Source organism: Xenia sp. Carnegie-2017, unplaced genomic scaffold (assembly GCF_021976095.1).
Source record: "Xenia sp. Carnegie-2017 unplaced genomic scaffold, XeniaSp_v1 HiC_scaffold_96, whole genome shotgun sequence".
Taxonomy (NCBI): Eukaryota; Metazoa; Cnidaria; class Anthozoa; order Malacalcyonacea; family Xeniidae; genus Xenia; species Xenia sp. Carnegie-2017.
The window spans coordinates 1-18000 of NW_025813566.1; the positions used below are offsets into that span (position 1 = coordinate 1).

Consider the following 18000-nt stretch of genomic DNA (forward strand, 5'->3'; position numbering starts at 1 on the left):
GTACTTCGGCATTTTCGCACACGTAAGGTTATGACCTGCCTCTGGTGGATGGGAAGTACTCGAGTAATTCAACACCGCCGGAAAAATGGCGCCAAATATCAGCGATCGATAAGATGGTGGTGTTTACTGCAATTTTTCTTTATCTCGGGTCAGAAGAGTGTTATTAACGCCTTTACCGGTGCTGCTCGTTACTTTGGTTGTATGGCTGCCTTCGGTTAATAAATTTCGTAGATATGCTCCTGCCCTTGGCCAAATAGGTTCCGTGTTGTTGCTGATGGCGTGTCGCGTTTCGAACTACTTGTAGTGTTGGATTGTCCGATCTTTTCGTCTGTATTTCGCTCGTCTGCCGTTATAGGTCGTTTTAATTGTTGTTTGTCATAGATAAGACTTAGTCTATTTCACGAAATGAGGATCTTGTAAAATATATATTGAGAGACAAAATAAAGGTCATTCGTTTACGAATGACAAACAACAATAACAGTTGGGTCCAGGCCCTTATTACTCAACGATTATCCCATTATGCTCTATAAACCAGATGAGAAAATTAGTAAAATTTCAGATAGTATAAAACATACCGGAAAATGGTATGTATAACCATGATGAAATGATGGCTAAAAACAAGTAAATTTTACGAGGACTTAAAATTTCGTGTTTGTGTGTCACTATGGTGTAAACCAAATAAGAAAATTAGTAAAATTTCAGAGATTATAAAATATACAGGAAAATGGTATGTATAACCATGATAAAATGATGGATAAAAAACAAGTAAATATTTACGAGGACTTAAAATTTCGTGTTTGTGTGTCACTATGGTGTAAACCAGATGAGAAAATTAGTAAAATTTCAGATATTATAAAACATACGGAAAATGGTATGTATAACCATGATGAAATGATGGCTAAAAACAAGTAAATTTTACGAGGACTTAAAATTTCGTGTTTGTGTGTCACTATGGTGTGAACCAGATGAGAAACTTAGTAAAATTTCAGAGATCATAAAACATACCGGAAAATGTTATGTATAACCCTGATGAAATGATGGATAAAAAACAAGTAAATTTTTACGAGGACTTAAAATTTTGTGTTTGTGTGTCACTATGGTGTAAACCAAATGAGAAACTTAGTAAAATTTCAGAGAGTATAAAACATACCGGAAAATGGTATGTATAACCATGATGAAATAATGGATAAAAAACAAGTAAATTTTTGCGAGGACTTAAAATTTCGTGTTTGTGCGACACAATGGTGTAAACCAGATGAGAAAATTAGTAAAATTTCAGATATTATAAAACATACCGGAAAATGATATGTATAACCATTATGAAATGATGGCTAAAAAAAGTAAATTTTTGCGGGGATATAAAATTTCGTGTTTGTGCGACACAATGGTGTAAACCAGATGAGAAAATTAGTAAAATTTCAGATAGTATAAAACATACCGGAAAATGGTATGTATAACCATTATGAAATGATGGCTAAAAACAAGTAAATTTTTGCGAGGACTTAAAATTTCGTGTTTGTGCGACACAATGGTGTAAACTAGATAAGACTTAGTCTATTTCACGAAATGAGGATCTTGTAAAATATATATTGAGAGACAAAATACAAAGGTCATTCGTTTACGAATGACAAACAACAATAACGGTTGGGTCCAGGCCCCTTATTACTCAACGATTATCCCATTATGCTCTATCCCCCCCTAAGTCTTTACTAGTATAGGAAAGCGTAATATGAAGTTGTTCTATGATATTTGTTCATCCTCTCAATTTTCTAACAGCCCTTTCTTGTTGAAATCGAGTAATCTGCGTAGAGCTAGTGGTGCTTTCTTGCTTGGCTTTGTGGTCGCTGGTGTAGGTTCACTGGCATCTTCAGGTATTTTGGTTGCGTTTGGTGGAGTTCCATCTGCGGTATATGTGCTCGGTAGTGGTGCTGGCTCCGGGGTGTCAGTCTGTGTCGCCGGTCTTAGACATGGTAATGACGGTGTTTGTTTTCTGCTGGCTGTCATTTTGTTGGGAGTAAGGTTCTCCGTTGAGACTTTTGGTATCAGCAGCAGGTCCGTATCAATAGTATTTTTGGGTAACTGCTCTTGTACAGGTGTGAATTGCCGCAGAAATTTTCTGTTTCTTAGTGTAATTCTGTTGGACCCGTCGACTTTGACGCGGTATTGATCGTGTTGAAGGACTTCGATGACTGTTCCAGTCTTGTCCCATTTCGTAGGGTACGGTCCTGTTTGGTTCTGTATTCTTACGTGATGTCCAATGGACAGAGGTGGTAATCTTCTTGTGTGTTCTGACCAACGTTCCGCCGCTCTCATGTGCCGGTTTCGTAAAGCCTCCTCGCGAGCATTGAGTGTTTCCCTCCAGGTGACGTGTGGCCTATAACGGCCGGGGAAAATTGGTATGAAATCCTTAATGGGTCTACCGAAGACGCATTGGGCCGGTGATAATTTCGTGTCGGTATCAGGCGTGTTACGATATTGTAGAACAGCAATTTGTAAGGCGTTTGTGTTGAGGCTACCAGTGGGGCCGGTATTGTTCGTGATGAGGCGTTTCACAGTTTTAACGGCAACCTCCGCGCGGCAATTTGAGTGCGGGAATGCAACGGAGGCGAGGCGGTGGTGTACTCCCCATTGTTTGAGGAACTGCCGTGTTTTGACGGCGGTGAATTCTGGTCCGCCGTCAGTAGCGCATTCGTCTGGGATCCCAAAGGTGGTGAAGACGCGACGTAGGCAATTGATTAGTCCGTCGCAACCGTCTTTGGCTCGTTCGATAATAGGCCAGTTAGAGTAACGGTCTACGATTACGAGATAGTTGGATCCTTTGTAGTGGAAATAATCCGCACAGATGCACTGAAAGGGTAGGCTGGTGAGATGGTTGGTGTGGGTGGTGCGCTGGGTTGGGATGGTGCCATCCGGTTGCAGTGGTTGCATTGCGTACGCATTGCTGCAATATCTGAGGTGATTCCCGGCCAGAAGACTGAGTCCTCTGCGCGGGATGTCATAGATGATATGCCCTGGTGTGCCGAGTGTAGAACTTCCAGGATATTTTTGCGTAACAGTGGTGGGATAACCACACGATCTCTGTACATGATGACGCCGTCCACTGTGTAGAGGCTGTGGCGGAACTGGTAGTATTCTTGTAATGGTGTTGGCAGGTCATTACGTGAAGCTGGAAAGCCAGATTCAATGACATTCATGAGATCGTGCATAGTGGTGTCGCTTGCAGTTGCCATGCGTACCTTGTCCCAGGTTGTGGCGACGTTTGTAAGTGCTAGGGAAGCGAGTGAAGCGATGGTTTCGTCAAAGCCGGTGTGTATGGTAGTGTCCTTCAACTCTGCTATGTCGTCCTGGAGGTAGAGCAAGGTGGGGTTCTCTGGACCTGTGGGATGGCGGGAGATCGCATCGGCGGCTTTGTGACGGATACCAGGGATATGGATCATTTTGAATCTGTACCTCAGTGTCTTCTCCTTGAGATTACGTAGGCGGGGGTTTGGGATGTTTTCCAATGTCCGATCACCGAATAGTTTGAGCAGGGGTTTGTGGTCTACGGCGATTGTGAGGTTGGTGCAACCGAGCACGAAGAACCTGGCTTTGTCAAGGGCGTCTGCGACCGCCAGTGCCTCCCCTTCTATCGGTGCATATCGGGATTCAGCAGCATGTGTGAAGCGGCTGCCGACCAGGCTGATCTTCCACCCGGTGTGGCAGCATAGTGGTCCAGTCGACTGGCATTCACAGTGTTTTTGCAGTAGCCAGAAGCCGATGCCGTGTTTTGACCAATCAGTGGCAAGACAAGTGGGACGTGTCTTGTCAAAGATGCGAACGCCCTCGTGGATTTCATTTATGATAACGGATTTGGATTCCTCTCCTCGTCCCAATAAAACCGTTTTAGCCTAAACGGTAGCATGCGTTCAGTGGCTCCAAATGCATATGAGACTTGATTGATCAGGCCAAACCAAGAGCGGATGTCAGTGATACTGCGCGGCTTTGGGAAATGGCGAATAGCATCGATGAATTTCCTGCTTGGGCGAACAGAGTTTGATGTGATTTCAAACCCTGCGAACTCGACTGTATCTGAGCCGAAGACAAATTTGTCTGGGTTGAGGATAATGCCGTTTCGACCGCAGATATCTAACCATTCGACAGCCTGATGAAAACTTTGGGTGAGGTTATCTGCCCAAAGTAGGGTATCGTCTATGCATTTGGTTTTGTTTGGAATGTGTGATACAATCTCATCGAACCGGCGTGAGTAACCGTCCCCCGAGGCAATGTACCCTTGTGGCGCTGACTTATACCGATAGCGACCCCAGGGAGTGATAAAGGTGGTGAGGTGTCTGTCGTCTGGGTGAAGGGGAACGCTGTGATAACCGTTCCAGCAGTCGAACACTGACTTCTTTTTGCCACTGGGAACAGAGCGTGCCTGGTGAAAAGGGCTCTGGGTGTGGTGGGTCTCCCTAGTGGCGTTTGCATTTAGTGCCTGTAGGTCAACGGTTCGTCGTGGTTTACCGTTCTTTTTTCGCACAGATGACCATCCTGTGGCACCAGGTGACAGGCTCGCCGATTGGGACGGGTTCAATCACGCCGAGGGCCACGTCTTGGTCAAGGCCAGCTTTCACCTCGTCCTGCCAGTGTAAAGGGACTGGGATTGGTGTATGGTGTGCTTTAGGTTTCGCATTTGGGTCAATCATGAGACGCATTGGTGGACCTTCCATGCGTGGCAGTTGTTGTTGCTCGCAAGTGTTAAACGTGCTGGACTTGTAGTGATGGAGCAGCCAGTCCTCTATTTTTTTTTCGGTTATCTTCGATTGCAGGGAAGGGCAGTACTGTGGGTTTAGGTGGCGGCAGTTGGCGACGTTGGCAGTCACATGTGCGCTTTGATGGGTGTTCTGCTACAACGTGAATAGACTGGTTAGTATGTATGTCTACTGACATTGTGTCTCCCACGGTGGGGAAGCTGTTTGGGATGATTCCCAGGGCGGCGCATGTCTCACGACTGAGGAAGAGTTTATTTGAGTCACGAGTGACATATACAATTTGACGGCTCTCCAACACTCGTCCGTCTTTGGATTGACCAGAGAATCTCACGATGGCTGCACCGATGATATCGATGCCATTGTTGTTCGCAGCATGCATGCGCATAGTGACTGGAAGCAGGTCTTTCTGGCGTAGTCCTAGTCGTTTCATTATATGCATGCTAGCAAGGCAGCTCTGGCATCCAGTGTCCGCCATAGCATTCAATGTGACTGAGCGATGTCTTGTAGAATGCAGGGTGTACCGAGGGCTGTGTAGTCCTCTGGGTGACACTTCGCATTTATATGGAGGAACGGTTGGGATTGTGACGGTTTTTTCACCCAACGGTCATTCATGTCATTGTAAGTATGGTGGTCTAGCAGGATTCCGTTGTTGCAATGCTGATGGCTTTTTGTCATGCATAGGTTGTCAAACACTGCGTCCTCTTGGTCTCGGTTTGCGTTGTGTTTTGCGTCCCGACGCTTAGTTTTGTTTTGCTTCTGCACATGGAGGCGTTGTGGTTAGGGCGTCCGCAGCTATCGCATGTTTTGCCGTAGGCTGGGCATTCCTGTCGTCGGACATTGGGTGGGGCGTTTCTACCATGGCCATGTTTGCCACAGTAGGAACATGGCCCAGTTTTATTGGTTTGCACGCCCTGGGTCATATTGTCTTGTTTGCCGCGGCGATATTGGCTTCTGGTAGCATCGATGCTTTGGCTATTGAGTAGGTGGGTGGCCGAACGTCTGCCGGCTTCTTTGGCTTCTATGAACAGAAATGCCTCCTCCAGTGTCATATTTTGATTTTTATCGCTGAGCAAGTCTAGTTGGATGTCGCTGTCGGCGATTCCAACGGTTAATGCGTCGCGTAGGATATTGTCTGTGTAGTTGATTTCTGTTGCGCAGTTGGGACAGTTAATCGTAAACTTGCATACGCTGGCTTGTCCACGAAGACGTGCACCGAAGCTGCGGATAGTTTCGTCACGGTCCTGGCGCATGTTGTGTAGTTTGATGCGGGCCACCATCGTGTTTTCCTCTCGTACAGCGAGTTCGCGGATTGCAGCCATGACTTCGTCGATGGGTTTGTTTGTGAGGGTGCCGCCAGCGTTTCTGGTGAGGTCCTTACGAAGCGTTTCGTCACAGCATTCGAGTAGTTGGATTACTTTGTCTTTGCCGGTTATTTTGTGGCTTCGACATAATCCTGCCAGCGCGTTTGGAAGTATGTCCATTCCTCACTGGACCCAGCAGCGGATATAGTTGGCCGTCTGACCTTTTCAATCTTCGCCGTGGCGTTGATGCCCGTGCGTGTGTTCGTTGCTTGGCTGTTGTTGTGAACACCGGTCGAGTGGATTTGCAACAATACCGCTGCGAGTTGGTCCTCAGCTTCCTCTGTCTCGTAATCGCAGTCTGGATAGGGACATTTGTACTTCGGCATTTTCGTGCACACGTAAGGTTATGACCTGCCTCTGGTGGATGGGAAGTACTCGGAGTAATTCAACACCGCCGGAAAAATGGCGCCAAATATCAGCGATCGATAAGATGGTGGTGTTTACTGCAATTTTTTCTTTATCTCGGGGTCAGAAGAGAGTGTTATTAACGCCTTTACCGGTGCTGCTCGTTACTTTGGTTGTATGGCTGCCTTCGGGTTAATAAATTTCGTAGATATGCTCCTGCCCCTTGGCCAAATAGGTTCCGTGTTGTTGCTGATGGCGTGTCGCGTTTCGAACTACTTGTAGTGTTGGATTGTCCGATCTTTTCGTCTGTATTTCGCTCGTCTGCCGTTATAGGTCGTTTTAATTGTTGTTTGTCATAGATAAGACTTAGTCTATTTCACGAAATGAGGATCTTGTAAAATATATATTGAGAGACAAAATACAAAGGTCATTCGTTTACGAATGACAAACAACAATAACGGTTGGGTCCAGGCCCCTTATTACTCAACGATTATCCCATTATGCTCTATAAACCAGATGAGAAAATTAGTAAAATTTCAGATAGTATAAAACATACCGGAAAATGGTATGTATAACCATTATGAAATGATGGCTAAAAAGAAGTAAATTTTTGCGAGGATATAAAATTTCGTGTTTGAGTGTCACTATGGTGTAAACAAGATGAGAAAATTAGTAAAATTTCAGAGATTATAAAATATGCAGGAAAATGGTATGTATAACCATGATAAAATGATGGATAAAAAACAAGTAAATTTTTACGAGGACTTAAAATTTCGTGTTTGTGTGTCACTATGGTGTGAACCAGATGAGAAAATTAGTAAAATTTCAGATATTATAAAACATACCGGAAAATTGTATGTATAACCATGATGAAATGATGGCTAAAAACAAGTAAATTTTTACGAGGACTTAAAATTTCGTGTTTGTGTGTCACTATGGTGTGAACCAGATGAGAAACTTAGTAAAATTTCAGAGATCATAAAACATACCGGAAAATGTTATGTATAACCATGATGAAATGATGGATAAAAAACAAGTAAATTTTTACGAGGACTTAAAATTTCGTGTTTGTGTGTCACTATGGTGTAAACCAAATGAGAAACTTAGTAAAATTTCAGAGAGTATAAAACATACCGGAAAATGGTATGTATAACCATGATGAAATAATGGATAAAAAACAAGTAAATTTTTGCGAGGACTTAAAATTTCGTGTTTGTGCGACACAATGGTGTAAACCAGATGAGAAAATTAGTAAAATTTCAGATATTATAAAACATACCGGAAAATGGTATGTATAACCATTATGAAATGATGGCTAAAAACAAGTAAATTTTTGCGGGGATATAAAATTTCGTGTTTGTGCGACACAATGGTGTAAACCAGATGAGAAAATTAGTAAAATTTCAGATAGTATAAAACATACCGGAAAATGGTATGTATAACCATTATGAAATGATGGCTAAAAACAAGTAAATTTTTGCGAGGACTTAAAATTTCGTGTTTGTGCGACACAATGGTGTAAACCAGATGAGAAAATTAGTAAAATTTCAGATATTATAAAACATACCGGAAAATGGTATGTATAACCATGAAATGATGGCTAAAAACAAGTAAATTTTACGAGGACTTAAAATTTCGTGTTTGTGTCACTATGGTGTAAACCAGATGAGAAAATTAGTAAAATTTCAGATATTATAAAACATACCGGAAAATGGTATGTATAACCATGATGAAATGATGGCTAACAAGTAAATTTTACGAGGACTTAAAATTTCGTGTTTGTGTGACACTATGGTGTAAACCAGATGAGAAAATTAGTAAAATTTCAGATATTATAAAACATACCGGAAAATGGTATGTATAACCATGATGAAATGATGGCTAAAAACAAGTAAATTTTACGAGGACTTAAAATTTCGTGTTTGTGTGTCACTATGGTGTAAACCAGATGAGAAAATTAGTAAAATTTCAGATATTATAAAACATACCGGAAAATGGTATGTATAACCATGATGAAATGATGGCTAAAAACAAGTAAATTTTACGAGGACTTAAAATTTCGTGTTTGTGTGTCACTATGGTGTAAACCAGATGAGAAAATTAGTAAAATTTCAGAGATTATAAAACATACCGGAAAATGGTATGTATAACCATGATGAAATGATGGATAAAAACAAGTAAATTTTACGAGGACTTAAAATTTCGTGTTTGTGTGTCACTATGGTGTAAACCAGATGAGAAAATTAGTAAAATTTCAGAGATTATAAAACATACCGGAAAATGGTATGTATAACCATGATGAAATGATGGATAAAAACAAGTAAATTTTACGAGGACTTAAAATTTCGTGTTTGTGTGTCACAATGGTGTAAACCAGATGAGAAAATTAGTAAAATTTCAGATATTATAAAACATACCGGAAAATGGTATGTATAACCATGATGAAATGATGGCTAAAAAAGTAAATTTTACGAGGATTAAAATTTCGTGTTTGTGTGTCACAATGGTGTAAACCAGATGAGAAAATTAGTAAAATTTCAGATATTATAAAACATACCGGAAAATGGTATGTATAACCATGATGAAATGATGGCTAAAAACAAGTAAATTTTACGAGGACTTAAAATTTCGTGTTTGTGTGTCACAATGGTGTAAACCAGATGAGAAAATTAGTAAAATTTCAGATATTATAAAACATACCGGAAAATGGTATGTATAACCATGATGAAATGATGGCTAAAACAAGTAAATTTTACGAGGACTTAAAATTTCGTGTTTGTGTGTCACTATGGTGTAAACCAGATGAGAAAATTAGTAAAATTTCAGATATTATAAAACATACCGGAAAATGGTATGTATAACCATGATGAAATGATGGCTAAAAACAAGTAAATTTTACGAGGACTTAAAATTTCGTGTTTGTGTGTCACTATGGTGTAAACCAGATGAGAAAATTAGTAAAATTTCAGATATTATAAAACATACCGGAAAATGGTATGTATAACCATGATGAAATGATGGCTAAAAACAAGTAAATTTTACGAGGACTTAAAATTTCGTGTTTGTGTGTCACTATGGTGTAAACCAGATGAGAAAATTAGTAAAATTTCAGATATTATAAAACATACCGGAAAATGGTATGTATAACCATGATGAAATGATGGATAAAAAACAAGTAAATTTTTACGAGGACTTAAAATTTCGTGTTTGTGCGACACAATGGTGTAAACCAGATGAGAAAATTAGTAAAATTTCAGATATTATAAAACATACCGGAAAATGGTAGGTATAACTATGATGAAATGATGGCTAAAAACGAGTAAATTCTTACGAGGACTTAAAATTTCGTGTTTGAGTGTCACTATGGTGTGAACCAGATGAGAAAATTAGTAAAATTTCAGATATTATAAAACATACCGGAAAATGGTATGTATAACCATGATGAAATGATGGCTAAAAACAAGTAAATTTTTACGAGGACTTAAAATTTCGTGTTTGTGTCACTATGGTGTAAACCAGATGAGAAAATTAGTAAAATTTCAGATATTATAAAACATACCGGAAAATGGTATGTATAACCATGATGAAATGATGGAACAAGTAAATTTTACGAGGACTTAAAATGTGACACAATGGTGTAAACCAGATGAGAAAATTAGTAAAATTTCAGATATTATAAAACATACCGGAAAATGGTATGTATAACCATGATGAAATGATGGCTAAAAACAAGTAAATTTTACGAGGACTTAAAATTTCGTGTTTGTGTGTCACTATGGTGTAAACCAGATGAGAAAATTAGTAAAATTTCAGAGATTATAAAACATACCGGAAAATGGTATGTATAACCATGATGAAATGATGGCTAAAAACAAGTAAATTTTACGAGGACTTAAAATTTCGTGTTTGTGTGTCACTATGGTGTAAACCAGATGAGAAAATTAGTAAAATTTCAGAGATTATAAAACATACCGGAAAATGGTATGTATAACCATGATGAAATGATGGATAAAAACAAGTAAATTTTACGAGGACTTAAAATTTCGTGTTTGTGTGTCACTATGGTGTAAACCAGATGAGAAAATTAGTAAAATTTCAGAGATTATAAAACATACCGGAAAATGGTATGTATAACCATGATGAAATGATGGATAAAAACAAGTAAATTTTACGAGGACTTAAAATTTCGTGTTTGTGTGTCACTATGGTGTAAACCAGATGAGAAAATTAGTAAAATTTCAGATATTATAAAACATACCGGAAAATGGTATGTATAACCATGATGAAATGATGGCTAAAAACAAGTAAATTTTACGAGGACTTAAAATTTCGTGTTTGTGTGTCACTATGGTGTAAACCAGATGAGAAAATTAGTAAAATTTCAGATATTATAAAACATACCGGAAAATGGTATGTATAACCATGATGAAATGATGGAAAAACAAGTAAATTTTACGAGGACTTAAAATTTCGTGTTTGTGTCACTATGGTGTAAACCAGATGAGAAAATTAGTAAAATTTCAGATATTATAAAACATACCGGAAAATGGTATGTATAACCATGATGAAATGATGGCTAAAAACAAGTAAATTTTACGAGGACTTAAAATTTCGTGTTTGTGTGTCACTATGGTGTAAACCAGATGAGAAAATTAGTAAAATTTCAGATATTATAAAACATACCGGAAAATGGTATGTATAACCATGATGAAATGATGGCTAAAAACAAGTAAATTTTACGAGGACTTAAAATTTCGTGTTTGTGTGTCACTATGGTGTAAACCAGATGAGAAAATTAGTAAAATTTCAGATATTATAAAACATACCGGAAAATGGTATGTATAACCATGATGAAATGATGGCTAAAAACAAGTAAATTTTACGAGGACTTAAAATTTCGTGTTTGTGTGTCACTATGGTGTAAACCAGATGAGAAAATTAGTAAAATTTCAGATATTATAAAACATACCGGAAAATGGTATGTATAACCATGATGAAATGATGGCTAAAAAACAAGTAAATTTTACGAGGACTTAAAATTTCGTGTTTGTGTGTCACTATGGTGTAAACCAGATGAGAAAATTAGTAAAATTTCAGAGATTATAAAACATACCGGAAAATGGTATGTATAACCATGATGAAATGATGGATAAAAACAAGTAAATTTTACGAGGACTTAAAATTTCGTGTTTGTGTGTCACTATGGTGTAAACCAGATGAGAAAATTAGTAAAATTTCAGATTATAAAACATACCGGAAAATGGTATGTATAACCATGATGAAATGATGGATAAAAAACAAGTAAATTTTTACGAGGACTTAAAATTTCGTGTTTGTGTGTCACTATGGTGTAAACCAGATGAGAAAATTAGTAAAATTTCAGATATTATAAAACATACCGGAAAATGGTATGTATAACCATGATGAAATGATGGCTAAAAACAAGTAAATTTTTACGAGGACTTAAAATTTCGTGTTTGTGTGTCACTATGGTGTAAACCAGATGAGAAAATTAGTAAAATTTCAGATATTATAAAACATACCGGAAAATGGTATGTATAACCATGATGAAATGATGGCTAAAAACAAGTAAATTTTTACGAGGACTTAAAATTTCGTGTTTTTGTGTCACTATGGTGTAAACCAGATGAGAAAATTAGTAAAATTTCTGATATTATAAAACATACCGGAAAATGGTATGTATAACCATGATGAAAAGATGGCTAAAAAAGAAGTAAATTTTTACGAGGACTTAAAATTTCGTGTTTGTGTGTCACTAGTAAACCAGATGAGAAAAGTAAAATTTCAGATATTATAAAACAGAAAATGATGAAATGAAAATTAGGAAAATGTTCATGAGAAAATTAGTAAAATTTAGATATTATAAACCGGAAAATGGTATGTATAACCATGATGAAATGATGGCTAAAACAAGTAAATTTTTACGAGGACTTAAAATTTCGTGTTTGTGTGTCACTATGGTGTAAACCAGATGAGAAAATTAGTAAAATTTCAGAGATTATAAAACATACCGGAAAATGGTATGTATAACCATGATGAAATGATGGATAAAAACAAGTAAATTTTACGAGGACTTAAAATTTCGTGTTTGTGTGTCACTATGGTGTAAACCAGATGAGAAAATTAGTAAAATTTCAGATATTATAAAACATACCGGAAAATGGTATGTATAACCATGATGAAATGATGGCTAAAAACAAGTAAATTTTACGAGGACTTAAAATTTCGTGTTTGTGTGTCACTATGGTGTAAACCAGATGAGAAAATTAGTAAAATTTCAGATATTATAAAACATACCGGAAAATGGTATGTATAACCATGATGAAATGATGGCTAAAAACAAGTAAATTTTACGAGGACTTAAAATTTCGTGTTTGTGTGTCACAATGGTGTAAACCAGATGAGAAAATTAGTAAAATTTCAGATATTATAAAACATACCGGAAAATGGTATGTATAACCATGATGAAATGATGGCTAAAAACAAGTAAATTTTACGAGGACTTAAAATTTCGTGTTTGTGTGTCACTATGGTGTAAACCAGATGAGAAAATTAGTAAAATTTCAGATATTATAAAACATACCGGAAAATGGTATGTATAACCATGATGAAATGATGGCTAAAAACAAGTAAATTTTTACGAGGACTTAAAATTTCGTGTTTGTGTGTCACTATGGTGTAAACCAGATGAGAAAATTAGTAAAATTTCAGATATTATAAAACATACCGGAAAATGGTATGTATAACCATGATGAAATGATGGCTAAAAACAAGTAAATTTTACGAGGACTTAAAATTTCGTGTTTGTGTGTCACTATGGTGTAAACCAGATGAGAAAATTAGTAAAATTTCAGAGATTATAAAACATACCGGAAAATGGTATGTATAACCATGATGAAATGATGGATAAAAAACAAGTAAATTTTACGAGGACTTAAAATTTCGTGTTTGTGTGTCACTATGGTGTAAACCAGATGAGAAAATTAGTAAAATTTCAGATATTATAAAACATACCGGAAAATGGTATGTATAACCATGATGAAATGATGGCTAAAACAAGTAAATTTTACGAGGACTTAAAATTTCGTGTTTGTGTGTCACTATGGTGTAAACCAGATGAGAAAATTAGTAAAATTTCAGAGATTATAAAACATACCGGAAAATGGTATGTATAACCATGATGAAATGATGGATAAAAACAAGTAAATTTTACGAGGACTTAAAATTTCGTGTTTGTGTGTCACTATGGTGTAAACCAGATGAGAAAATTAGTAAAATTTCAGATATTATAAAACATACCGGAAAATGGTATGTATAACCATGATGAAATGATGGCTAAAAACAAGTAAATTTTTACGAGGACTTAAAATTTCGTGTTTGTGTGTCACTATGGTGTAAACCAGATGAGAAAATTAGTAAAATTTCAGATATTATAAAACATACCGGAAAATGGTATGTATAACCATGATGAAATGATGGCTAAAAACAAGTAAATTTTACGAGGACTTAAAATTTCGTGTTTGTGTGTCACAATGGTGTAAACCAGATGAGAAAATTAGTAAAATTTCAGATATTATAAAACATACCGGAAAATGGTATGTATAACCATGATGAAATGATGGCTAAAAACAAGTAAATTTTACGAGGACTTAAAATTTCGTGTTTGTGTGTCACTATGGTGTAAACCAGATGAGAAAATTAGTAAAATTTCAGAGATTATAAAACATACCGGAAAATGGTATGTATAACCATGATGAAATGATGGATAAAAACAAGTAAATTTTACGAGGACTTAAAATTTCGTGTTTGTGTGTCACTATGGTGTAAACCAGATGAGAAAATTAGTAAAATTTCAGATATTATAAAACATACCGGAAAATGGTATGTATAACCATGATGAAATGATGGCTAAAAACAAGTAAATTTTACGAGGACTTAAAATTTCGTGTTTGTGTGTCACAATGGTGTAAACCAGATGAGAAAATTAGTAAAATTTCAGATATTATAAAACATACCGGAAAATGGTATGTATAACCATGATGAAATGATGGCTAAAAAAGTAAATTTTACGAGGACTTAAAATTTCGTGTTTGTGTGTCACTATGGTGTAAACCAGATGAGAAAATTAGTAAAATTTCAGAGATTATAAAACATACCGGAAAATGGTATGTATAACCATGATGAAATGATGGATAAAAACAAGTACGAGGACTTAAAATTTCGTGTTTGTGCGACACAATGGTGTAAACCAGATGAGAAAATTAGTAAAATTTCAGATATTATAAAACATACCGGAAAATGGTATGTATAACCATGATGAAATGATGGCTAAAAACAAGTAAATTTTGCGAGGATATAAAATTTCGTGTTTGTGTGTCACTATGGTGTAAACCAGATGAGAAAATTAGTAAAATTTCAGATATTATAAAACATACCGGAAAATGGTATGTATAACCATGATGAAATGATGGCTAAAAAACAAGTAAATTTTTACGAGGACTTAAAATTTCGTGTTTGTGCGACACAATGGTGTAAACCAGATGAGAAAATTAGTAAAATTTCAGATATTATAAAACATACCGGAAAATGGTATGTATAACCATTATGAAATGATGGCTAAAAAGAAGTAAATTTTTGCGAGGATATAAAATTTCGTGTTTGAGTGTCACTATGGTGTAAACCAGATGAGAAAATTAGTAAAATTTCAGATATTATAAAACATACCGGAAAATTGTATGTATAACCATGATGAAATGATGGCTAAAAACAAGTAAATTTTTACGAGGACTTAAAATTTCGTGTTTGTGCGTCACTATGGTGTAAACCAGATGAGAAAATTAGTAAAATTTCAGATATTATAAAACATACCGGAAAATGGTATGTATAACCATGATGAAATGATGGCTAAAACAAGTAAATTTTACGAGGACTTAAAATTTCGTGTTTGTGTGTCACTATGGTGTAAACCAGATGAGAAAATTAGTAAAATTTCAGATATTATAAAACATACCGGAAAATGGTATGTATAACCATGATGAAATGATGGCTAAAAACAAGTAAATTTTTACGAGGACTTAAAATTTCGTGTTTGTGTGTCACTATGGTGTAAACCAGATGAGAAAATTAGTAAAATTTCAGAGATTATAAAACATACCGGAAAATGGTATGTATAACCATGATGAAATGATGGATAAAAACAAGTAAATTTTTACGAGGACTTAAAATTTCGTGTTTGTGTGTCACTATGGTGTAAACCAAATAAGAAAATTAGTAAAATTTCAGAGATTATAAAATATACAGGAAAATGGTATGTATAACCATGATGAAATGATGGATAAAAAAAAGTAAAGTTTTACGAGGACTTAAAATTTCGTGTTTGTGTGTCACTATGGTGTAAACCAGATGAGAAAATTAGTAAAATTTCAGATATTATAAAACATACCGGAAAATGGTATGTATAACCATGATGAAATGATGTCTAAAAAACAAGTAAATTTTTACGAGGACTTAAAATTTCGTGTTTGTGCGACACAATGGTGTAAACCAGATAAGAAAATTAGTAAAATTTCAGAGATTCTAAATTATACCGGAAAATGGTATGTATAACCATGATGAAATGATGTCTAAAAAACAAGTAAATTTTTACGAGGACTTAAAATTTCGTGTTTGTGCGACACAATGGTGTAAACCAGATAAGAAAATTAGTAAAATTTCAGAGATTATAAAACATACCGGAAAATGGTATGTATAACCATGATGAAATGATGTCTAAAAAACAAGTAAATTTTCACGAGGACTTAAAATTTTTCTGTTTGTGTGTCACTATGGTGTAAACAAGATGAGAAAATTAGTAAAATTTCAGATATTATAAAACATACCGGAAAATGGTATGTATAACCATGATGAAATGATGGCTAAAAACAAGTAAATTTTTACGAGGACTTAAAATTTTGTGTTTGTGTGTCATTATGGTGTAAACCAGAAGAGAAAATTAGTAAAATTTCAGAGATTATAAAACATACCGGAAAATGGTATGTATAACCATGATGAAATGATGTCTAAAAAACAAGTAAATTTTTACGAGGACTTAAAATTTCGTGTTTGTGTGTCACTATGGTGTAAACCAGATGAGAAAATCAGTAAAGTTTCAGATATTATAAAACATACCGGAAAATTGTATGTATAACCATGATGAAATGATGGCTAAAAAACAAGTAAATTTTCACGAGGACTTAAAATTTCGTGTTTGTGTGTCACTATGGTGTATACTAGATGAGAAAATTTGTAAAACTTCAGAGATTATAAAACATACCGGAAAATGGTATGTATAACCATGATGAAATGATGGCTAAAAAACAAGTAAATTTTTACGAGGACTTAAAATTTCGTGTTAACACCCTGGCAATTATACTTTTTTGAGAGGAACGTTTTCGCAAATTTCATAAACTCCTCACCTACAAGGCGATCAAGAAAAAGCCGTGAAGTTCCATCCAAACTTAAAAGGAATCAGAGAGTATGATGAAGTTATTTACACACCTGCCATAAACGCTATTACAGGATACTATTTCAATGTAACTAATGCAAACTTAGTGATTGAGATTCTCTCTTCTGAAACTGCAAAACATAAGTTGTCGCTCGTGCTGATGAAAACAGAATACGATCCAGTGTTTATTGATTCCATTCGTCTTGTTCGCCATGTTAACGGAAAGGTGGTTTTGGTTACTAAAGAGCGTGTACTTCACTTCAAAAAAAATTTCAACCTGGAGGAATCATGCATGTCGAACGAAAATAGTAGAAGGAAGTCAATGGTAAAAAAGAATGTCAACTCGTCATCAAAGTCTCTTTCTGACACAATATCTGATTTTTTTCACTGGAAAAACTTCCTGAGAACATAATTACAGTGAAAAATAACTTAACAGCGAAGAAGAACAAAAAAAGGCTGACAACTCGGAATCGAAGGGAGAATCCAAGAGTGCGAGCTCCGAAGGGAGTTCCAAGAATCCTGATATCGAGGAACCAGAACAACGTTCAGTGGCTGACATCGTTGCTCAATTTCAAGAAAGCAAGTGACAAAAATTGACCAGTGAAAATACATTTTCATCTCACAATTTAGGGCTCGACGGATTTTATGCCAACTCTCATGTGTTCTTTAAGAGGCAAAAACACCAGTATTACTAAAATACGAAAAAATTCTCTCAACTTCCTTGCACTTTCCATTTTTATAAAATTCACTCAATTAATATGTATCAATTAAAGCGCACATTATATATACTCAGGTCAAACTTCAAATGCATGCATTACATAAAATTATGAGATCTGCTACTGATATGGCACGCTAGCACATGTATTAAACATTCCATTCGAGTTAAATTATTGTTAATAATTGTCAAGTTTCCATAGACTACATGCAACTTATAATGACTCCTATTGAAGTTCGTTAGTGTAATGCTTTTTTTAAATTAAAAAAACGCCACATAGTTTGATCACAGTAACGGTTACAAGAGAATCAAGAAGGATGAAGCACC

At 36.0% G+C, this 18000-nt stretch overlaps 2 protein-coding genes across 2 annotated transcripts; both read right to left on the reverse strand.

Moving 5' to 3' along the window:
- Window positions 1-1761: 1761 nt before the first annotated feature.
- On the reverse strand, window positions 1762-5223 carry LOC124459403. The gene is made up of 3 exons (XM_047008852.1): window positions 5026-5223; window positions 2936-3887; window positions 1762-2792 (listed from the first exon to the last, which is right to left on the reverse strand). The coding sequence occupies exons 1-3, from the start codon at window positions 5221-5223 to the stop codon at window positions 1762-1764; spliced, it is 2181 nt and encodes a 726-aa protein (XP_046864808.1).
- A 196-nt stretch (window positions 5224-5419) lies between these two features.
- Window positions 5420-6229, reverse strand: LOC124459404. Its single transcript, XM_047008854.1, has one exon. It carries the CDS (start codon window positions 6227-6229, stop codon window positions 5420-5422), a length of 810 nt encoding a protein of 269 aa, XP_046864810.1.
- Window positions 6230-18000: the final 11771 nt, after the last annotated feature.